The following is a 19,819-nucleotide window of genomic DNA, read 5'->3' as shown; positions in this document are numbered from 1 at the left end:
AAAGACTTTGCAGCAGGATGAGGAGAGAAGTTGGAGATTTTGGACTCGAGAATCCAGGATATATCATTGGCAAGCCTTGTGCAATTTCTCTGTCTCTGTCTCTGTCTCCTTCACTTCTCCTCCTAAAGACCAAGGACTTTAATTTATCCTGACTCTGGCTGACCCCAAGGCCCTCCAACGAACTAGCCTATACTTCACATAGAATAATGGAGCTGTTTTTTTCCAAAAAGTAGTCTTAGAGCCATTTTAATCTATTAAATATTAAAAATGAACTAATTATTTTGGGACACATGCATTGGGCTGATGTGTTTGTGTGTGTGTATATATCTGAAAAAAAGAGAAACAGAGAGACAAACACAGAGACATAGACTTAAAGGAAGAGCAAAGGCTTATGAAGAAAAAAGATTTCTCTATTTTAAACATTAGGTAGCTAAGCTACTCAATGAATAGAGTGTAGGGCTTAGAATAGGAATACTCAATGACAATGTCATTAAATGACAAGTCATTTAAGCTTGTTTGCCTCAATTTCTCCTTTGGAAAATGACTGGAGAAGGAATTGGCAAATTACTAAAAGATCTTTGCCCAGAAAACTCCAAAATGAGGTTGGACAACAAACAACAAAAACAACAAAATTAGGTTGTTAAAAAGCAACAATTTAAACTTTAATAGCCTAAAAAACATAAATGTAATTTTGAGGATACCCCATATAGTACTTTCAAGTTTGCCATCCTTTACACTTATCCTCATATTGAATCTCATTTCTTTCCTTCCTTTACTTCCTCTTTCATTAATTTTTCCTTCATTCATCTCACCTTTCTATGCTTTCCATCAATTCTGTATTTTGTGAACGTTCTAGATAATTGTAATTCACTATATAATTATTCAAAATTAATAGTAGCATTACTCAATTTATGCTCTACTTCCATGTGGATTCACTTTTTTTGTTTTCCTTTTTTGTCTTTTCTGGTTTGTTTTTTTTTTTTTTTTTATCTTGGCAGATACCTTATTTCAAAGTGACACAGATGGCTGACAGGAATATCACTGAGATAATGGAGTTTGTTCTCTTGGGCTTCACAGAAAGCCCTCACCTACAGCGTGCCCTATTTGTGCCCTTCTTCCTGATATATCTGATAACTGTGGTGGGTAATCTATGGCTTATTGTATTAATTGGCTCCAGTCCCCAATTGCAGTCTCCCAAATATTTTTTCCTCAGCCACTTGGCCTTCTTGGATTTCTGTTATTCTTCTGTCTGCATCCCTAAGTTGCTTGTGAATCTCTTAACTGAGAGAAAAGTCATCTCCTACACTGGCTGCATCCTTCAGTTTGCCCTCTTCAGCATGTTCCTGACAACCGAATGTTTTCTTCTGGCAGCAATGGCTTATGACCGGTACATGGCCATATGCAAACCCCTTTGCTACCAAGTCACTATGACAACCGGCCTCTGCTTGCGCCTGGTAGCTGGCTCCTATTTGTTTGGCTGTGTAACCTCACTCACCCACATGGGAAGCTTGCTCAGTTTGTCTTTTTGTGGCCCTAATATTATTAATCATTACTTCTGTGATATTCCAGTGCTCATTCATCTGGCCTGCTCTGATGTTCAAAGGAATGAGATTTTGCTCCTAATCTTCTCTGGTATAATATCAATAACTACCTTTCTAATAGTTATTAGTTCCTACTTCAGTATCTTACTCACTATTCTGAAGATCCCTTGTCCCCAAGGTAGATATAAAACTTTCTCCACATGTGCCTCTCACTTGACAGTGGTCACTCTATTCTATGCAACAGTGATCTTTACTTATTTGTGCTCCAGTTATGCCCATTCATCAGATTGGGCCAAAATCGTGTCTGTGTTTTATACTTTATTGTTACCCGTTCTTAATCTCCTGATTTATAGCATACGAAACAGGGAAGCCAAGGAAGCCCTGCATAAAATGATACAGAGGAAAATTCTTGCCCAATGACTATGAGTGAGCAAGTAACATTCCAGAAGTCATCATATTATTCTGCTGCCAAATAATCTCTATGATTGCATGTTACCTAATAAAATTAAATCTGACATTTAAGGCCTTCTACAAACTAGCTACAGTGTAGTGTGTTATATTAAGTTCCTTCATTGACTCGAAATTTGCCACTAAAATGGGCTTTCTTTGCCTTAAATTTATACCGTTTGCTCACATTTTTACCTTTGCACCTAATGCTTTGCCTTCCTCAAAAATCTCTCTATCCGTTGAATCCAGCTGAATTCTTTTCTATCCTTCCAGATCAATTCTAAAGATTATTTGTATTATTTTTTTCCTTTTTTTCTCAACAAACAGGAATCTCATCTTCTTCCTATCAATTCATAATACATGCTGTTGTGCCACATAATGTGAATTATATTCGAGAATACATATGTTGTGTTACTATCTCCTTTCCCCATCATTTATCATTTGGAAGGGAAGAAGTGAGAGAAATTTAATAGTTATTAATATTTTATATAAATAGGCAATGCTATAGAGGTAATACTTTGTAAACTATGTAAATATATGCATTTATAATGTTTGTAATTTTAAGTAATATATTAAAATATGTGAAGTACTTTGATACTGTTAAAAGCATTATATTCATTTATAAATCCCTTATATATAGAATACTTGGTAAATAATATATAAAGTACTTTGTAAACTATAAATACATATATATGCTCAATAGATAGATAAACAGATGGATAAAGAGATAGAGAGATAATGAATGGATGAATGAGTCAGAGCATAGAACACTAAATGTGTAACCAAGAAGATCTGTGCTCAAATACAGATTCAGACTCATAAATGAATTGCATGATCCTAAGTAATAATCTCTATGAATCAAAGATTGAATGATTTGATCTCTGCATTCTATAACCTGAAATTAAAGTCATATAAAGAATTAAAGTTAGAAAAACATTTTTTTTTTCCTGAGTTTAGATCTGGCCTAGATATGTGGCCATGCACAAGTCACTTAACCCTGTTTGCCTCAGTTTCCTCATATGTATAAATGAGCTAGAAAAGGAAATAGCAAGCCCCTTCATTACTTGAGACAAGAACCCCCAAAAGGAGGTCCTAAGGTACCTTAAATGACTGAAAAAATGACTAAACAATAACAAAGGAGTATCATCTATTTTTCTGTCAACATTTCTTTAACTTCATCAATTGTAAACTTACAATAATTTGGACAACTAAAATTATAGTTTGCTCTGAACAAAGTATAGCAATATTATTGTTCATTTGTTTTAATCTAAGTATTCATTTCAAAATGATATTGAAAACCTAAAAGTATGCAGAATATGGCAATTATTTTTTAATTATTATAGTAATTTTTATTGACAGAATCCATGCCAGGGTAATTTTTTTTTTTACAACATTATCCCTTGCACTCACTTCTGTTCCAATTTTTCCCTCCCACCCTCCACCCCCTCCCCTAGATGGCAAGCAGTCCTATATACGTTGAATATGTCCTAGTATATCCTAGATACAATATATGTGTGCAGATCCAAAAAATTTTCTTGTTGCACAGGGAGAATTGGATTCAGAAGGTAAAAATAACCCAGGAAGAAAAACAAAAATGCAAACAGTTTACATTCATTTCCCAGTGTTTTTTCTTTGGGTGTAGCTGCTTTTGTCCATCACTGATCAATTGAAACTGAATTAGGTCTCTGTCAAAGAAATCCACTTCCATCAGATTACATCTTCATACAGTATTGTTGTTGACATATATAATGATCTCTTGGTTCTGCTCATTTCACTTAGCATCAGTTCATGTAATTTTCTCCAAGGCTCTCTGTATTCATCCTGCTGGTCATTTCTTACAGAACAATAATATTCCATAACATTCATATACCACAATTTACCCAATCATTCTCCAATTGATGGGCATCCACTCAGTTTCCAGCTTCTAACCACTACAAACAGGGCTGCCACAAACATTTTGGCACATACTGGTCCCTTTCCCTTCTTTAGTATCTTCTTGGGGTATAAGCCCAATAGAAACATTGCTGGATTAAAGGGTATGCACAGTTTGATAACTTTTGGGGCATAATTCCAGATTGCTCTCCAGAATGGTTGGATTCGTTCACAGCTCCACCAACAATGTATCAGTGTCCCAGTTTTCCCGCATCCCCTCCAACAATCATCATTATTTTTTCCTGTCATCTTAGCCAATCTGACAGGTGTGTAGTGGTATCTCAGAGTTGTCTTAATTTGCATTTCTCTGATTAATAATGATTTGGAACACTCTTTCATGTGAGTGGTAATAATTTCAATTTCATCATCTGAAAATTGTCTGTTCATATCCTTTGACCATTTATCAATTGGAGAATGGCTTGGTTTCTTATAAATTAGAGTCAGTTCTCTATATATTTTGGAAATGAGGCCTTTATCAGAACCTTTAACTGTGAAGATGTTTTCCCAGTTTGTTGCTTTCCTTCTAATCTTGTTTACATTAGTTTTGTTTGTACAGAAGCTTTTTAATTTGATATAATCAAAATTTTCTATTTTGTGATCAATAATGGTCTCTAGTTCGTCGTTAGTCACAAATTTCTTCCTCCTCCACAAGTCTGAGAGATAAACTATCCTATGTTCCTCCAATTTGTTTATAATCTCCTTCTTTATGGCTAAATCATGGACCCATTTTGATCTTATCTTGGTATACGGTGTTAAGTGTGGGTTCACGCCTAATTTCTTCCATATTAATTTCCAGTTATCCCAGCAGTTTTTGTCAAATAATGAATTCTTATCCCAAAAGTTAGGATCTTTGGGTTTGTCAAACACTAAATTGCTATACTAGAATATGGCAATTATGATGGTGAAGATCTTGACTCAATACTATGTGAGGATCAGCTGATGTTTGGGGAAAAACAAAATCTAACTTGAGCTGCTTTGAAGAGGAAGGGGCAAACTCAGGATAGATTGGGCTCCCTCTCATTAGAGCTATTTACGTCACTAGGTGGTCACTTGTTAGGAATGTTTTTGTAAGGATTCCTTTGAAATAGCATTGGACTAAATATCCACTGAGCTGCCTCATGGTCTTAAAACCCATAATTGTGCATTGCTATGATACACTTTAGTTTATACATATGTGTATAGGAATCAGTTGGGTAGTACAGTGAGGAAGGAGTGCCAGGCCTAGATTCTGAAGGATCTAAGTTCAAATTTGCCCTAAGATACTATCTGTATTACCCTGGGTGAGTTTGTTAACTTCTGGATAAATTAATTTCCTAATATGTAAAACAAGGATAATAGGCGTATTTTAGTACTATTTAGTAAGTTTAGAGCTACTTACATTCCAGTCTTCTGAGGATCAAATGAAATAATAGTACTTAGCACAGTGCCTGGCACATAGTAAGTGCTATAAAATCATTAGTTATTACCTTGTACATGTGACAGTGTTTATTAGCAAAGATCATGTTGGTCATGTTCCTTACAGTGAATACCAAACAAAATGTACACTAGGATTTGGAGTGCGGTAGAATATACCAATTTCATATTGTTGAAGTTACTTATCTTTCTTCACAAAAAGGAGTGGCTATTCTATTGGGCTTAGTTGACTTTATATGACTAGGGAATCTCTAAAATGGAGAGGACTTCAGAGGCCCTCTACATAAGTTATACATAAGCAGGAACTTTCTCTACATCTTCAAAAAGAGTTCTTCAGATTTTTCTCAGAAGCCTCTTTCAACTACAGGGGAACCCACTATTGTCAAACACAGAACATTTCACCTGTGGATAGTTATTTTTTCCTTTTTTCTTACACACAGATTAAATGTATGTTTGGAACTTTGTGGCAAGTGAAAAATGAAATAACTGAAGAAACAAAGGTACCTGCCAAGCATACAGATTAAGCAATGAAGGCTATTTGCCAAAGAAATTTGGACCCAAATCCCTTCCTCAGCCTAGATCTGCACCCTGATAATAGGGAGAGACCAATTTTCAATACATCTAAAACAATTAACCACATTAGGCTAATTTTCAAAAGCCAACAATGTTAGGTAATCTGATTTCTAACTGGAGGAAAGATCAGGGACTTTCTAAATTAATTTAACAAAAATGAACACGAGTACAATTCCCTGAATTTGGATAAAGAGGTATCCCATTCCTTCCATATATCTATAAATAATCAAAGGAATATGGAAATTATAACTGACTGATCAATATGGGGCATATTTCAGATGTTTGAAATGGACACTTATGAGAAGACTCTTTAGATTGGACAGAGTATTTTTTTTTTCCTGACCATATATACTAAGACTAAATATTGAGTTGTCAGTACAATAAAACATATATTTTCAAAACATGATTTGCTTTTGAGTAGCACTTTCTTTTTCTTGAATGTGATATTAATTATGGAACCTATGTTTGAAATTTACATTCATCTATATTGAATTAAAGTGAGTTCTATTTGAAGGGAAAAGGACCCATATGTATAAAAATATTTGTAACAGCCTTTTTTTAATGACAAGGAACTGGACAGTGAGAGGATGTCTGTCAGTTAAAGAATGGCTGAATGTTGTGGTATAAGAATGTAATGGCATGTTATTTTTCTATAAGAACTGATCAGCAGGATGATTTGTGAAAGGCCTACAGAGACTTACATGAACTGATGCTAAATGAAATGAGCAGAAGCAAGAGAACACTGGTACAAAGCAACAAGATTATGTGATGATCAACTCTGATGGATGTGGCTTTTTTTTTTTTTTCCCAACAATACGTTGATTTAGGCATATTCTAATAGATATGATAAAGAGAGGCATCTGCATCCAGAAACAGGACTATGGGGACTCAATATAGAACACAACATGATATTTTCACCTTTTTGTTGTTTTTTTTTTTCCTTCTGTTTTCTTTTTAATTTGTTCCCCTTTTTGATTCTATTTTTCTTGTGTGGCGTGATAAATGTGGAAATGTGTTCAGAATTGCCCATGTTTAACCTATATTGGATTATTTATTGTCTAGGGGAAGGGCAAGGGAGGGAGAAAATATTTTGAGCACAAAGTTTTGCAAAGGTAAATGTTGAAAACAATCTTTGCATGAATTTTGAAAGTAAAAAGGCTATTATCAAAAAATAAAGGGGGTTCTAAGTGGTCCACAATTCTAGTCTGTCAAGTTTTTTTTAATGAATCTGATTATTTCATCTAACACCCTAATTTATTCTTAAAGTTTAGGTCATTATATGTTTTATAACATTAGTAGAATTTCAAACATTGCATACATAGATAGTTTTTCACTTTATCTTTGTAACTCTAGTATTTAACATTTGTATATAGATGGCCCTTAAGTCTTTGTTAGATTAAATTTAATTATATCTACCAATCTTATAAGAATGTGTTTATCCATGCTAGAGTTAACAGCGCTGAAAATTTATGGATAAAATACAGACCTATGATATACTTAGAGACAAGGCAACAAGCAGAAAAATAATAGCTAATTCAAAGATACTGTGTATCAAGTACTATGGTACACATTAAGGACAGAGAGAAAAAATGTAATTATCTCCTCTCCTTAAGAGTTTACAGTTTACAAAAGTAGATAAATGTATAACTTGAAGTATATATAAGATACTATATATTATATGTGTGTATTCATATGTGTATATATACATATATATTCATATATATACATCTGCCTATATACACACATATATAATATATACATTCATAGAATATTATATACAGATATGTAAATGCATTTACATATGTGTATATATTTGTATATGTATTTATATAGATATACATGTTTATACAATAGCAACTGTAATGTTTTATACATGTGTGTGCATATATACATATATACATATGTATATATGCACACACACATATACAACTAATAGCTACAATGTAATTTGTGGTGGGGTAGTATTAGAAGTAAGGGGAAAGTCGAATTTAACAAAAGCCCCATCTGTGAGGAAAACATGAAAGTATCTTTGAAGAAAAGAAGTTGCCTTAACTAGGGCATTGCCCAATAAAAGTAGACATACTGGGCAAAAACAGAGATTGATAATGGGATTTTTTTTCAGATATTTCCCTTCTCTCTTTTATTTTATTTTATTTTTTTAATAGCCTTTTATTTACAGGTTATATGTATGGGTAACTTTACAGCATTGACAATTGCCAAACCTCTTGTTCCAATTTTTCCCTTCCTTCCCCCCACCCCCTCCCCCAGATGGCAGGATGACCAGTAGATGTTAAATATATTAAAATATAAATTAGATACACAATAAAGTATACATGACCAAACCATTATTTTGCTGTACAAAAAGAATCAGACTCTGAAATATTGTACAATTAGCCTGTGAAGAAAATCCAAAATGCAGGTGGGCAAAAGTATAGGGATTGGGGATTCAATGTAATGGTTTTTAGTCATCTCCCAGAATTCTTTCACTGGGTGTAGCTGGTTCAGTTCATTTCTGCTCCATTGGAGATGATTTGGTTGATCTCATTGCTGAGGATGGCCAAATCCATCAGAACTGGTCATCATATAGTATTGTTGTTGAAGTATATAATGATCTCCTGGTCCTCCTCATTTCACTCAGCATCAATTCATGCAAGTCTCTCCAGGCCTTTCTGAAATCATCCTGTTGGTCATTCCTTACAGAACAATAATATTCCATAATATTCATATACCACAATTTATTCAGCCATTCTCCAATTGATGGGCATCCACTCAGTTTCCAGTTTCTGGCCACTACAAAGAGGGCTGCCACAAACATTCATGCACATACAGATCCCTTTCCTTTCTTTATGATCTCTTTGGGATATAAGCCCAGTAGTAACAATGCTGGATCAAAGGGTATGCACAGTTTGATAACTTTTTGAGCATAGTTTCAAATTGCTCTCCAGAATGGTTGGATGTATTCACAGTTCCACCAACAATGTATTAGTGTCCCTGTTTTCCTACATCCCTTCCAACATTCTGCATTATCTTTCCCTGTCACTCTAGCCAGTCTGACAGGTATGTAGTGGTATCTCAGAGTTGTCTTAATTTGCATTTCTCTGATTAATAATGACTTGGAGAATCTTTTCATATGGCTAGAAATAGTTTCAATTTCTTCATTTGAGAATTGTCTGTTCATATCCTTTGATGATAATGGGATTTTTTTTTAAATTAGTGATGAAGAGAAGAAAGTTTTGGCTATACAGAAAGGTGTATTGAAGGCTACTGTATTGCACTGTGTCTTTGGTATTTGACTTGGATAGACAGGAAAACTTGAGTTCACATTTAACTTCTGACAATAGCTGTATGACCACGGGAAGTCTCTTAAACTCTATTTTCCTCGGTTTCCTGAGGGAGCTAATAATAACACCTAACTCCTAGGCATGTTGTGAGAATCAAATGAAATAACTGTAGAGTTTAATATAATATTTGGCAAGTAATACATCCAATATAAATGATAGCATTATATTAAAGGGAGTGATTTATAATTCTAGAAGATAGAGGGCCACCAGGTTTCCTAACACATTAAATTTGTATTTGATCTTTGGTTGATTGTTGGCCTTCATTCTCAAAGAGGGATGAAATGACATTACTACGTTGATATCATAGTACAGGATATCTAATTGAGAATCAACAGATCAATATGAGCCGTACTGTCCAGACTAGCTCTCTGGAGGATCTTAGGACCAGCCTTGATCTTAATGGAGGAGTGAAGAAGGCAGGAGAACCACCAGGATGGTCAAAGATGGAGTGTGTCTATTTCCAATCCTCTCAGCCCTTAAATACCTCAGTATGATTACATTACTCACAGTAAAGAGATGCATTTATAGATCAATAGCAAGGTGCTTATAGTTAGCACTTACTCAGTGTGATTGAGCTCTAGTTTGCACATGCTTAGATGCTGTAATGATGTAATATATCATCAGCGGATTTCCTCTGGGCTGAAATGTCTTATACCTTACCCAGAGTTCCCCCACTATCTGCAGCCCTCTACAATGAGCCTAGATGGCTTTACCAGAAATTAGGCACAAATAGTCCTTGAACATTTGGAGTGGTTATGGCTCTATATTTCTGCATCTCACAATTCTTTTGAGCTACTGCAACTCTGCTTTACTCATAGAGTACAGTGACTTTTCTGACATAGGCACATCATATCGAGTGGTCTTATACTAGTATCTCCCATGTTTCACAATTTATTCTGACGTTCTCCAGAGAGCTTTGGGAGTATTATTCATAAAACTTGAAACTCTTAATTCCTCAAATAGTTGTTCCCAAAATTATAGTTATGTATTTATTGTTGTATATATTTCATTTATATTGCCTATTAAAACATTGCATTTATTTAGTAGAATTTAGTTCCTTGAGGGCAAGATTAATCCTAATTTTGTTTGTGTTACCAACACTTAGCACAGTAGGTGACTTGGAATAGTCACTTTTAAAGTTTGTTGATTGAAGAATTGAGAACTGAATTTAAAAAAAAAAAAAAAACATTTTTTCACTTCATATACCTTGCATGATCCTGCCCTCTCCTGGTTTCCTACATGTAATAACTGTCTAAATGTACAGAAGGCACTTAATCTGCACCGGTTTCAGTTTCCTAGAGTATAAAATGGGGATAAAAATAGATAGCACCTACTTTTTAAGTGATAGTTGTAAAAAAGTTTAGCATTCTGACTGGCACATAATATTTCTTACACAAGTGCTAGTGATATATTAAAGGGAATAATATATATTCTTTGGAAGACAGGGGATGACTAGATTGCACAATACATTAAAATTTATTTGATCCCAGAGGCAATTAAGATCACATAGATCACATTGTTGGCTAGCTACTTAGCCCAGATCCTGAACACTAATATGATTCTAAACACTTTATTCTCCTAGAAAACCTGAAAAGAGAACTTTGATTGTTATTGTTCATTGTATACTATGTAGTCAATCAGCTGAAATTGTGATGTGATAGAATAACTCTGAACAGATTTACTAACCCTCCCTTAGGAGAATATTGTGTTATTTACCTTTTAATTATTTTTTTTAATTTGGAGGAAAGCAAATCACTTGTATTTTTTTTTAATCTGGGACATAGTGTCCCATAAACCAAAAAAAAAAAAAAATATTTGATTTGATTATACTTGGGTTCTGGGAATATCTGGATAGGGTTGACAGGGAACACCATGTGTGAAAACCTTGTCTGCCAGTAAATATGGAAAGAACTTCTGAAATATATATATATATATATATATATATATATATATATATAATTTTAGACAGATGTCTGAGTATGGAGAGGTTGAATGGTTTACTAATGTACACATAATTAGCTTTTGCTAAAAGCCAGAGTTAAGGCAAATTCTTCCTTATTACAGGATGAATAATCGATATATCCCTTTTGGCTTAGGTTAAAATGTGAATATTTACTTTTCTTCATGCAAGAAATACATATCCATGAATGTTACTTCAAGAAAAGACCTTTGGGTATAATTAAAATGTTTTTCTTTCATGGGAAAAATCATATAATCAATTCCTTTGTGGGAAGATATTGAGAGATTTTGAAGTTGTTGTTTTTTTAATAGCAAAAATATAGATACTATAAAGACAGTGTATGTGAATTATCTTGATATACTGGCTGTTATAAATCATAAAGAGGAAGGGGAAAATGAGCTTAGAATATGTTTTTCAGTAATTCAGCCTTCAAAAGCAAAGAAATTATTTGTTGTTTTTGTTAATCTCTAGTCAGCTTTATCAAGCACGATTATATTTCCTTAAAACATCAATTATCTTATAGAAACAATGGTAAAATTCCAAATCAAATTCAATGTGAATAGCTCCCAAACCATCCTCCTTGTCTTCATCATCATCGAAAACATCTTTCTATTTCTCAAGGCACCAACCTCCAAAATTCTAATCTGAAGAAACCAAGCCTTTGCTGTAAGATTCAGTATTCAGAATTGTAGGTAAGGCAAATAAGAACATAAAGGGAAAAGTAATGATATCTAAAAGATTGTGAGAGTTAAGTTTTCTTTCTAGCCACAGAAATGAAGTCATTAATGGGGAGGAAAAGAAAAAAAAATTGTGGGGGAAATGAACATTAGTTCCTGACAAGTTAAGCAAGACTTGGTTAAATATATGCTAAATAGAAACAATTGTGATGCTAGAATAATCCAAATAATCTCAGAGTTTGGAAGAAATTTCTATGGCCACCAAATCCAGTTCATACCAGAATTAAGACTCCCTGTTTCATCAGACCAGGCAAGTGACTTTTCAATCTTTGTTGAAGGCCTTTAAAATGAAGGAACCAACTCCCTCCAGTCAGTCAATTCCCTTTTTTTTTTTTTTAATAATGTTCCTTTTAATTTAATTATTAATTTAAAGAAAAAATACAGGCAATTCCACAATATAGTATAATAAAAATTCTGTAAATTGTTTCTTCTCACATAAAACCTAAATGTTTTTCTTTGCAAATTTTGCCCAGTATGGTTTTTTTGCATCAAATAGCAGTCTCATATTTCCTTTTCATAATTCCTTTTAAATTTATAGAAAAAAAAACATGAGTTATTACCTCTTTTCCCAAATGGTAAAACTTTGTAGTTTAAAAATTCCCAAGTCTTTTAACCTTTCTTCACATGACATAATCTAAGCTGTCCTTATATGGATTCTTTCTTGATTATCAATTTTATTTCTTTTTTTTTTTTTAATTTAATAGCCTTTTATTTACAGGATTTATACATGGGTAACTTTACAGCATTAACAATTGCCAAACCTCTTGTTCCAATTATCAATTTTATTTCTAAAATAAAGACCAAAACCAAGGCAAATATAATGTACATATTATAATTTAAAATCACTTTTGTTTCAAAATTAATAATGTCATCTCCTTGCAATTGTAAATTATGTTTTACTTTTGCATTCCTCTTAGAGTTGTGCTAATAAATGTTAATCAGATTTCCACATTCCTCCCCACAAAAAGTATGAATGACACATTTTTAGTTTAATTTGCATTATTAATAATTTCTTCATCACTTTATTAAATTTTTATCATCATTAAAACAATAAATCAAACTCTTTTATGGCATCAATCAATTTTCAATGAATAAATGCTCACACAGAATAAAATGCTCACACAAACAGCTCATTTCAGCTGGCTCCATTACATGGCTGCTCATAACTAACACAGCAATTTCATTCCATATAGATTATGTTCATTAAATGTTTATTAATTGGCTGACATAAACTAGCAATACTCTATTTACATCCATGTTAATATGATAAACATGCTTACAGTAACAGGCAGCCTTATCTTTTCCAACCCCCATGCTCCATCCCAGCTCTTAGAACCTTCTCCTCCAAGATCACTTGCCCAGTAACTTGTATATATCGTATGTGTCTAGATACTGACATCTTGCTTTTCTCAATAGAATTTAAGACCTTTATTATCTTCCTTTGTAACCCTAGTACTTAGCACAGTCTGAAACATAGTAAAATCTTAAGAAATGTATTGATCAATTGATTACATGAATTGTTGACTGATTGGTACTTGGGGTAGCAGAAGTGGAATTGGTCTATATGAGACATTTCATGGAACTCAAATAAGGAAACGATTCAACAGTGCATACCACTACCTGCCCAGGAATTTATAAGCTTGATGAATTATCTAGAGGCGTCCAAAAATATCTGTAACATGCAGGACTAAAACCCATATCTTCCTGAGTCTGAGATTAGTCCATTATCAATTCTTCACCCTTTCAATCTCCAAAACTAAAGCAAAGCCAAGGTAAGAGCTAGTTAATTACATGTCTGCATAATTTTAAACCTCAGGTTTCAGATTTGGAGATAGTTCATTAAAAGTTTATTGGTTTATATATTTCAATCTAGAAGAGAACTAAGTGCTCATTAAGTTTAATAGTCTGATTTTAGAGTTGATGAAATTTAAAATTAGCATAGAATATTGCAATATCCAAGAACAATAGTAAAATATAAAGATTTGTTTTGTTTTTTTCCAATCATACATTCCCATGTCCCATCCATATCACCATCAGATTTCTACAAGATTTCCTGACTCAGATGTTCAGGTTTGTTTTTTTTTTTTTTCCCTAATTCAAAGCAGAAGATAAAATGAATAATTGACTCAACTACTCTTGAAAAGCTGAATTCAATTCAGAAAGCATTGATTAAACTTATAAAATATATGAGGAACTATTCAAAGCATTAACTATAGAAAAGCAAAAATAAAATAGTCCTAACCACTGCTGAGCTTGCAAATATGATGCTTAAGGTAAAGATAATGACAGATAAGTTCAAAATGGAATTGAAGCAAATACAAAATAATTTAAACAAGATATTTAGCAAGTGGTACATTTGAAACTTGAAGGGTTTTAAGGATTTCCAGAGGAAAGTGAGTATTCTACTGGAAGGTAAGTAGATTATACAAAGGAATAGAGATGCATGTATAACAAAAAACAAACAGAGAAGTGTGAGTAGAATGGAGATTATCTAAAAGGGAATAATTTGAAATCAATTTATAAATAAAGGCTGGAATCATACTGTGGAAGGTTCTATATTGAAAAGAATGAAGTTTTTATTTGTTTATTTTATTTATTTATTTATTATTAATTCAAGAAGTCAAGGAAACACTTTTTAAGAAAAAGGATTGTATAATTAACCTTTGCTTATGTGGGATGCATTGACAAAGGGAGACATATAATCAAGAAATCAGTAGAGGAGACTGCAACCCTCCAGATGACAGCTTGAAATAGAATGGTAGAATAGTGAGTGAAGTTGGATTGTATGAATAATCTTCCTGGAATATGGGGATATATATAAATGAAGAAAGCTATCTGTTTGTCCTTAAGAGAAACTAAATCTAGCAGATTATGTTGTATAGTTACACACAAAAAAAGGAAATGATCATATCCTATTAATGATGCAAACAAAGGGAAGAAGAGATAACTTGGTAAGAGTAGGACAGCAGGTGAGTTACAAAAGGCTTAATAAGAGTGCAGTAGGCTCAAGATGAGCTAAGGAATATGAATAACATTTAAATCATTGGCAATCATTCCTAAAGAGCACACAGAACAATGAACAGATAGGTGGAGATGGAAAAATACAAGGATAAACACAGAAAAAAACTCTGGGAAATTAAGATGGTGCCAATGAATATGCTATAATTAAGTTTAAGAGACAAGATTTTGGGATTCCAAGAGGAAGCAATTAAGCTCCTTTAGAATGTCAACAACTACTGTGTTGTAAAATATTTGATAGTGTAAAAGTTTTATATCAATACTCACAATAACTTACTTTATTGACACCCAGATGGAAACCAGAGAAGTATGAGAGTTCTTTCATTTAAGAATACAAGACTTAAATAAATGAGTATGGGTATATGTATGTTTCTTTTGTAACATGGGCTACATACCAGATGAATTGTTTCATTTGGATTTATCATGTCTTTCAAAATAGACTGTAAGCTAAAGCTAGCCAGGAACTTTTATCTAATAAATGTCCCAATAATCTGTTTCAGCATCTCACAAGGATAAATACTCTCAAATGTTGTTCAATAAATACTTGATAAATGAATGAATGAATGTATGATAATGGATAAATTAGATGATGATTAATTAATTAATATTATCTAAGTCTGAATTGCAATCAGGAATATTTAGCCTAAAGAACAAAAGACTCAAAGGGATGATAAATAGCAAATGTTCTCCTATGGAAGAGGAAGTTGATTTGTTATTGTCACCAGCTAGTTTCAGGTTTTGGTGCAGTATTTAATTGTATTAGGAGCTTTATCAGTGCTTTTGTTGGCGTTCAGTCACTTTAGTTAGACTGAATCTTCTTGATATCCTTTAGGATTTTTTCAGGAAAGATCCTGGAATGGGTTGCCATTTCCTTCTCCAGATCATATTAGAGATGAGGAAACTGATGTAAAAAGAGTTAAGTGACTTTCCAGTCTTGACATTCCATACATCACCCTACCTCTTAACAGAGCAGGGACTATCTTTGCCTCTTTTTGTATCCCCAACAGTCAACATAGTATCTGGCACATCATAGGCACTTAATAAATATTATTCAAAAGTTAATAACTGCCTATTTGAGTGATCTATTGCCAATGAGGGGGTGCAGTGGATAAAGCATTGAGTTTGGAATCAGGAAAACACAAATTTGATTTCAACCTAATCTGTTTACTAGATGTGTGACTCTAGATAAATTATGCAATTTCTGTCTGACTCAGTTTCCTTATACATAAAATGCAGATTATAATAGCATCTATTTTTCAGGGTTGTTATGAAGATCAAGGAAATAAAAATTTTAACACATTTAACACATTGTCAGACACATAGTATTTTTATGAGTAGGTTAATTTTTTTCCTAATCTTGTTTTTTCTTACATAACTCTTTTTTTTTTTTTATTTGCTTTTCTAGTTTCCACAATCTCTCTCATTTGATTTTGGGTCATTTTAAAGTTCTATACTTTTTTTTTTTTCTGGACAGAAATCCATTTGACATTACTCTTTGGGGTAGAAGCTTTGTTTGTTTTTATTATTATTATTATTATTTTACTTGATATCCTCCTCTGAAGATGAACTCCAATTTTCCCTATTCCAATAGTAAATTTGAACAGTTGGATTCTTTCTTCTTTGCTGGTTCATTTATATATAATTATTATTGTTATTATTCTGAGTACCTCTAATCCTGAGGTGGGAGATGGTGCCTCTGGCTTCCCTTTAGCTCCCACCTTCTGCAAGTGCCCACAGCCAGTAGCTTCCCTGCCCCAGTGCTTCTGCATTTCCAGTATGCTGGTACCTGCTCTTCCAGGATAGTATCTACAGCACTGAACCTAGTTTCCTTATCAACAGAGATTCCCTCATGCTGTCCATGTTATCCAGGAAGAAAAAGTTCTTGTGGCTCTGGCTGAGGTTCCAGCAAAACCCAGCCAGGTTCTCTTCTTGTTGACTATGCAGAGTTAGCCTGGACACCCATTAATCTGGATCTTCAGTATCTCTTTAGATTGTTTCAGTAGGACCCCTGTTCTAGGGCAGGTATTATTTCTTTGTTACTCATCTGTGTTTGCCCTAAGGCATAATTTTATGCTGTCTGTGGGGTTCACCTGGAGAGCTTATAATTTTCTTTTCTTCCAACATCTTTACAGAATTTTTTTTCCCTTGAAGCAATTGGGGTTAAATGACTTGCCCAGGGTCACACACCTAGGAAATGTTAAGTGTCTGAGACCAGCAGACCAGATTTGAACTCGGGTCCTCTTGACTTCAGGGCTGGTGCTCTATCCACTGTGCCACATAGCAGCCTCCAGAATCTTGTATTAATATAATATTACTGCTGCCTAGCCCTTCAGTTTCAGTTTACTGCATACATATTGAACATTTTAAAACACATATGAATTAATTCTTTTTGAAGTACAGTGCCTGAAATTTATTTCTTAGTGTCTTCACAAGCCAAATGAATACATTTATCCTATATAATATAAATATTTAAGGCCTGATATACACTGCTTTATTTATATCCTGATATCTATACTCAAAATTCCCTCCATAAAATATGTCCCTTCTTTAATATCTACATTATCTTTACTGCACAGGTTAGTCCCTGGAGTCAAGAGAAGCACATGGCAGGGGAAAATCTCACCACAATGGCCTCTTTCACTCTATCAGGGTTTGCAAATCATCCTGAACTACAAGTTGTTCTCTCCTTAATATTTCTCTTTATTTATTTTTTCACTGTTATGGGTAATCTTGGACTAATTATTTTAATTAAAATTGACTCTCAACTTCATACCCCTATGTACCTTTTCCTTAGCAACTTAGCCTTCATTGATATTTCATATTCTTCAACCATCACACCTAAAGCCCTGGACGATTTCCAATCAAAGCAGAAAAATATATCTTTTGTGGGATGTTTTGTTCAAATGTATTTCTTTGTTGGTTTGGTATGTAGTGAATGTTTTCTCCTGGGATCAATGGCATATGATCGTTATGTCGCAATATGTAACCCTCTGCTTTATTCAATTGCCATGAACCAGAAAGTCTGTATCTGGCTTAGTATAATGCCATATGTAGTTGGTTTCAATAATTCTTTGATAACTGTTTGCGTTATAAGCAATTTGTCATTTTGCAACTCTACTATTGACCATTTCTTCTGTGACACGACAGCCCTGTTGGCCATATCCTGCCATGACAGTTTCAATACAGAAATGGTGATATTTCTGCTAGCAGGATTTACTCTGCTCAGCTCCCTTGGTATTATCACAGTCTCGTATGTTGCCATCATCTCTGCCATTCTGAAGATCCGGTCCACAGAAGGTCAGCGCAAAGCTTTTTCCACCTGTGCCTCTCACCTTTTGGGAGTGACTATATTTTATGGCTCTCTCATTTTTACATATTTGCAGCCAGATAATACATCTTTCTTAACTGAAGCCCAAATAGCATCTGTGTTCTATACAATTGTCATCCCCATGCTTAATCCTCTCATTTATAGTCTGAGGAACAAGGATGTGAAGAATGCCTTGATGAGGGTCATACATAAGAAAATGTTTCCCCATTGATTGGAAATAAATGGTATGCAAGCAACAGTGCATTACAATTAAAACAAATTTAAATATAAAGCCCATGAAATCTGACTTTTAAATTAAGTTTTCATTATAACTGAGAACTCACATCCAGGATATCAGTGATTTCTTTATTGCCAAAGACAGTGCCTCAGTCTTTATCGTCCTTTTCCTTTGTATAGCAAGTGATAATCTTAACTCTCCCAAAAGTTAGGTTTTCCACAAAATATCACTGTATCTTATTAGGTATAACTTCACTATTTGCTCAGCTATAACCATGTTTTATCACTGTAGTAAAATGTAAGTTCCTTGAGATCAAAATCAATCATAATTTTGTATTTATAACACAAATAGTTAACATAGGATAGGGCATATAATAATAATTTAATAAACATGTGTTTCTTGAACATTTGAGAATCACCTCCTTGTGGATATTTTCAATATATACAACTTACTCAATATTGCCCTCTCTTGTTTTTCCTTACCAACTCCAGCTACCCCTTCAGATATCTAGTTTCCCCATCATTGTTTTGCTCTATAAATGGTTGGCATAAGAAATCCAGGAAGTTTGTGGGAGTTCTGCAGAAGCAGCAGATGGCATGAAAAAGCCAGATGACACCGAAAAATTTAAAATTGAAAAAAAAAAAAAAAACTATTGTGTAGTTCAGTTTGGAACTATGTTCATTTGAATATAAAAGTGTACATACCCTGTGACCCAACAATAATGCTACTAGGTCTACAGACAATAGTTCTTCACAACAATGTCAAAAAATCAGAAATTGAAGAGGTGCCCATTAATTTGTAGAATGGCTGATAAATTATGGTGTATAAATGTGAAAGAATATTATTGTGTTCTAAGAAATAAAGAAGAGAATGGTTTTAGAAATACCTGGAAAAAACTTATATGAATTAATGTAAACTAAAGTCAGCAAAACCAGAAGAATAATGTATAGGGTGAAAGCAACATGATAACAATAATCAGCTATGAAAGACAATAACTTTGAATAATACTGTTGAGGTTGGTAAGGGACCCCAAAAATTTGATGATTACAGATCTTGTAGTGAGGTGTCTCAAAAGATTTTGCAGGCTTAAATCCACATCCCAGTCAAGGGGCAAATTTTATTGTAATTGTAAGGTCAATTGAAGTCCTCTAAAATCAAAGAATTTAGCAAACTACCTGAAGCAAGAAAACACATCACATTTATCTATTGCTTCTTGTCATTGATACACTAATCTGTAGCCTCCACGTCAAATTGAGGAGTGAACTTAGGAATTTGGCTATCCTTGACCAGTAGACCTCGTACTATCCTAAAG

The 19,819-nt window shown here is 33.6% G+C and overlaps 2 protein-coding genes across 2 annotated transcripts; both read left to right on the top strand.

Annotated features, from left to right (window-relative positions):
* The first annotated feature begins 1,022 nt into the window (after positions 1–1,022).
* Positions 1,023–1,961, top strand: LOC100921110 (olfactory receptor 1052-like). Its single transcript, XM_003773844.1, has one exon. It carries the CDS (start codon positions 1,023–1,025, stop codon positions 1,959–1,961), a length of 939 nt encoding a protein of 312 aa, XP_003773892.1.
* A 15,604-nt stretch (positions 1,962–17,565) lies between these two features.
* LOC100923720 (olfactory receptor 8I2-like) lies at positions 17,566–18,501 on the top strand. The gene has a single exon (XM_003773851.1). It carries the CDS (start codon positions 17,566–17,568, stop codon positions 18,499–18,501), a length of 936 nt encoding a protein of 311 aa, XP_003773899.1.
* Positions 18,502–19,819: the final 1,318 nt, after the last annotated feature.

Source organism: Sarcophilus harrisii, chromosome 6 (assembly GCF_902635505.1).
Source record: "Sarcophilus harrisii chromosome 6, mSarHar1.11, whole genome shotgun sequence".
Lineage (NCBI taxonomy): Eukaryota > Metazoa > Chordata > Mammalia > Dasyuromorphia > Dasyuridae > Sarcophilus > Sarcophilus harrisii.
This window is presented reverse-complemented; position numbering and strand designations above follow the sequence as displayed.

What these genes read in the sequence shown, in the direction of transcription:
- LOC100921110 (XM_003773844.1), top strand. Translation starts at nt 1,023, where the DNA reads ATGGCTGACAGGAATATCACTGAGATAATGGAGTTTGTTCTCTTGGGC.
- LOC100923720 (XM_003773851.1), top strand. Translation starts at nt 17,566, where the DNA reads ATGGCAGGGGAAAATCTCACCACAATGGCCTCTTTCACTCTATCAGGG.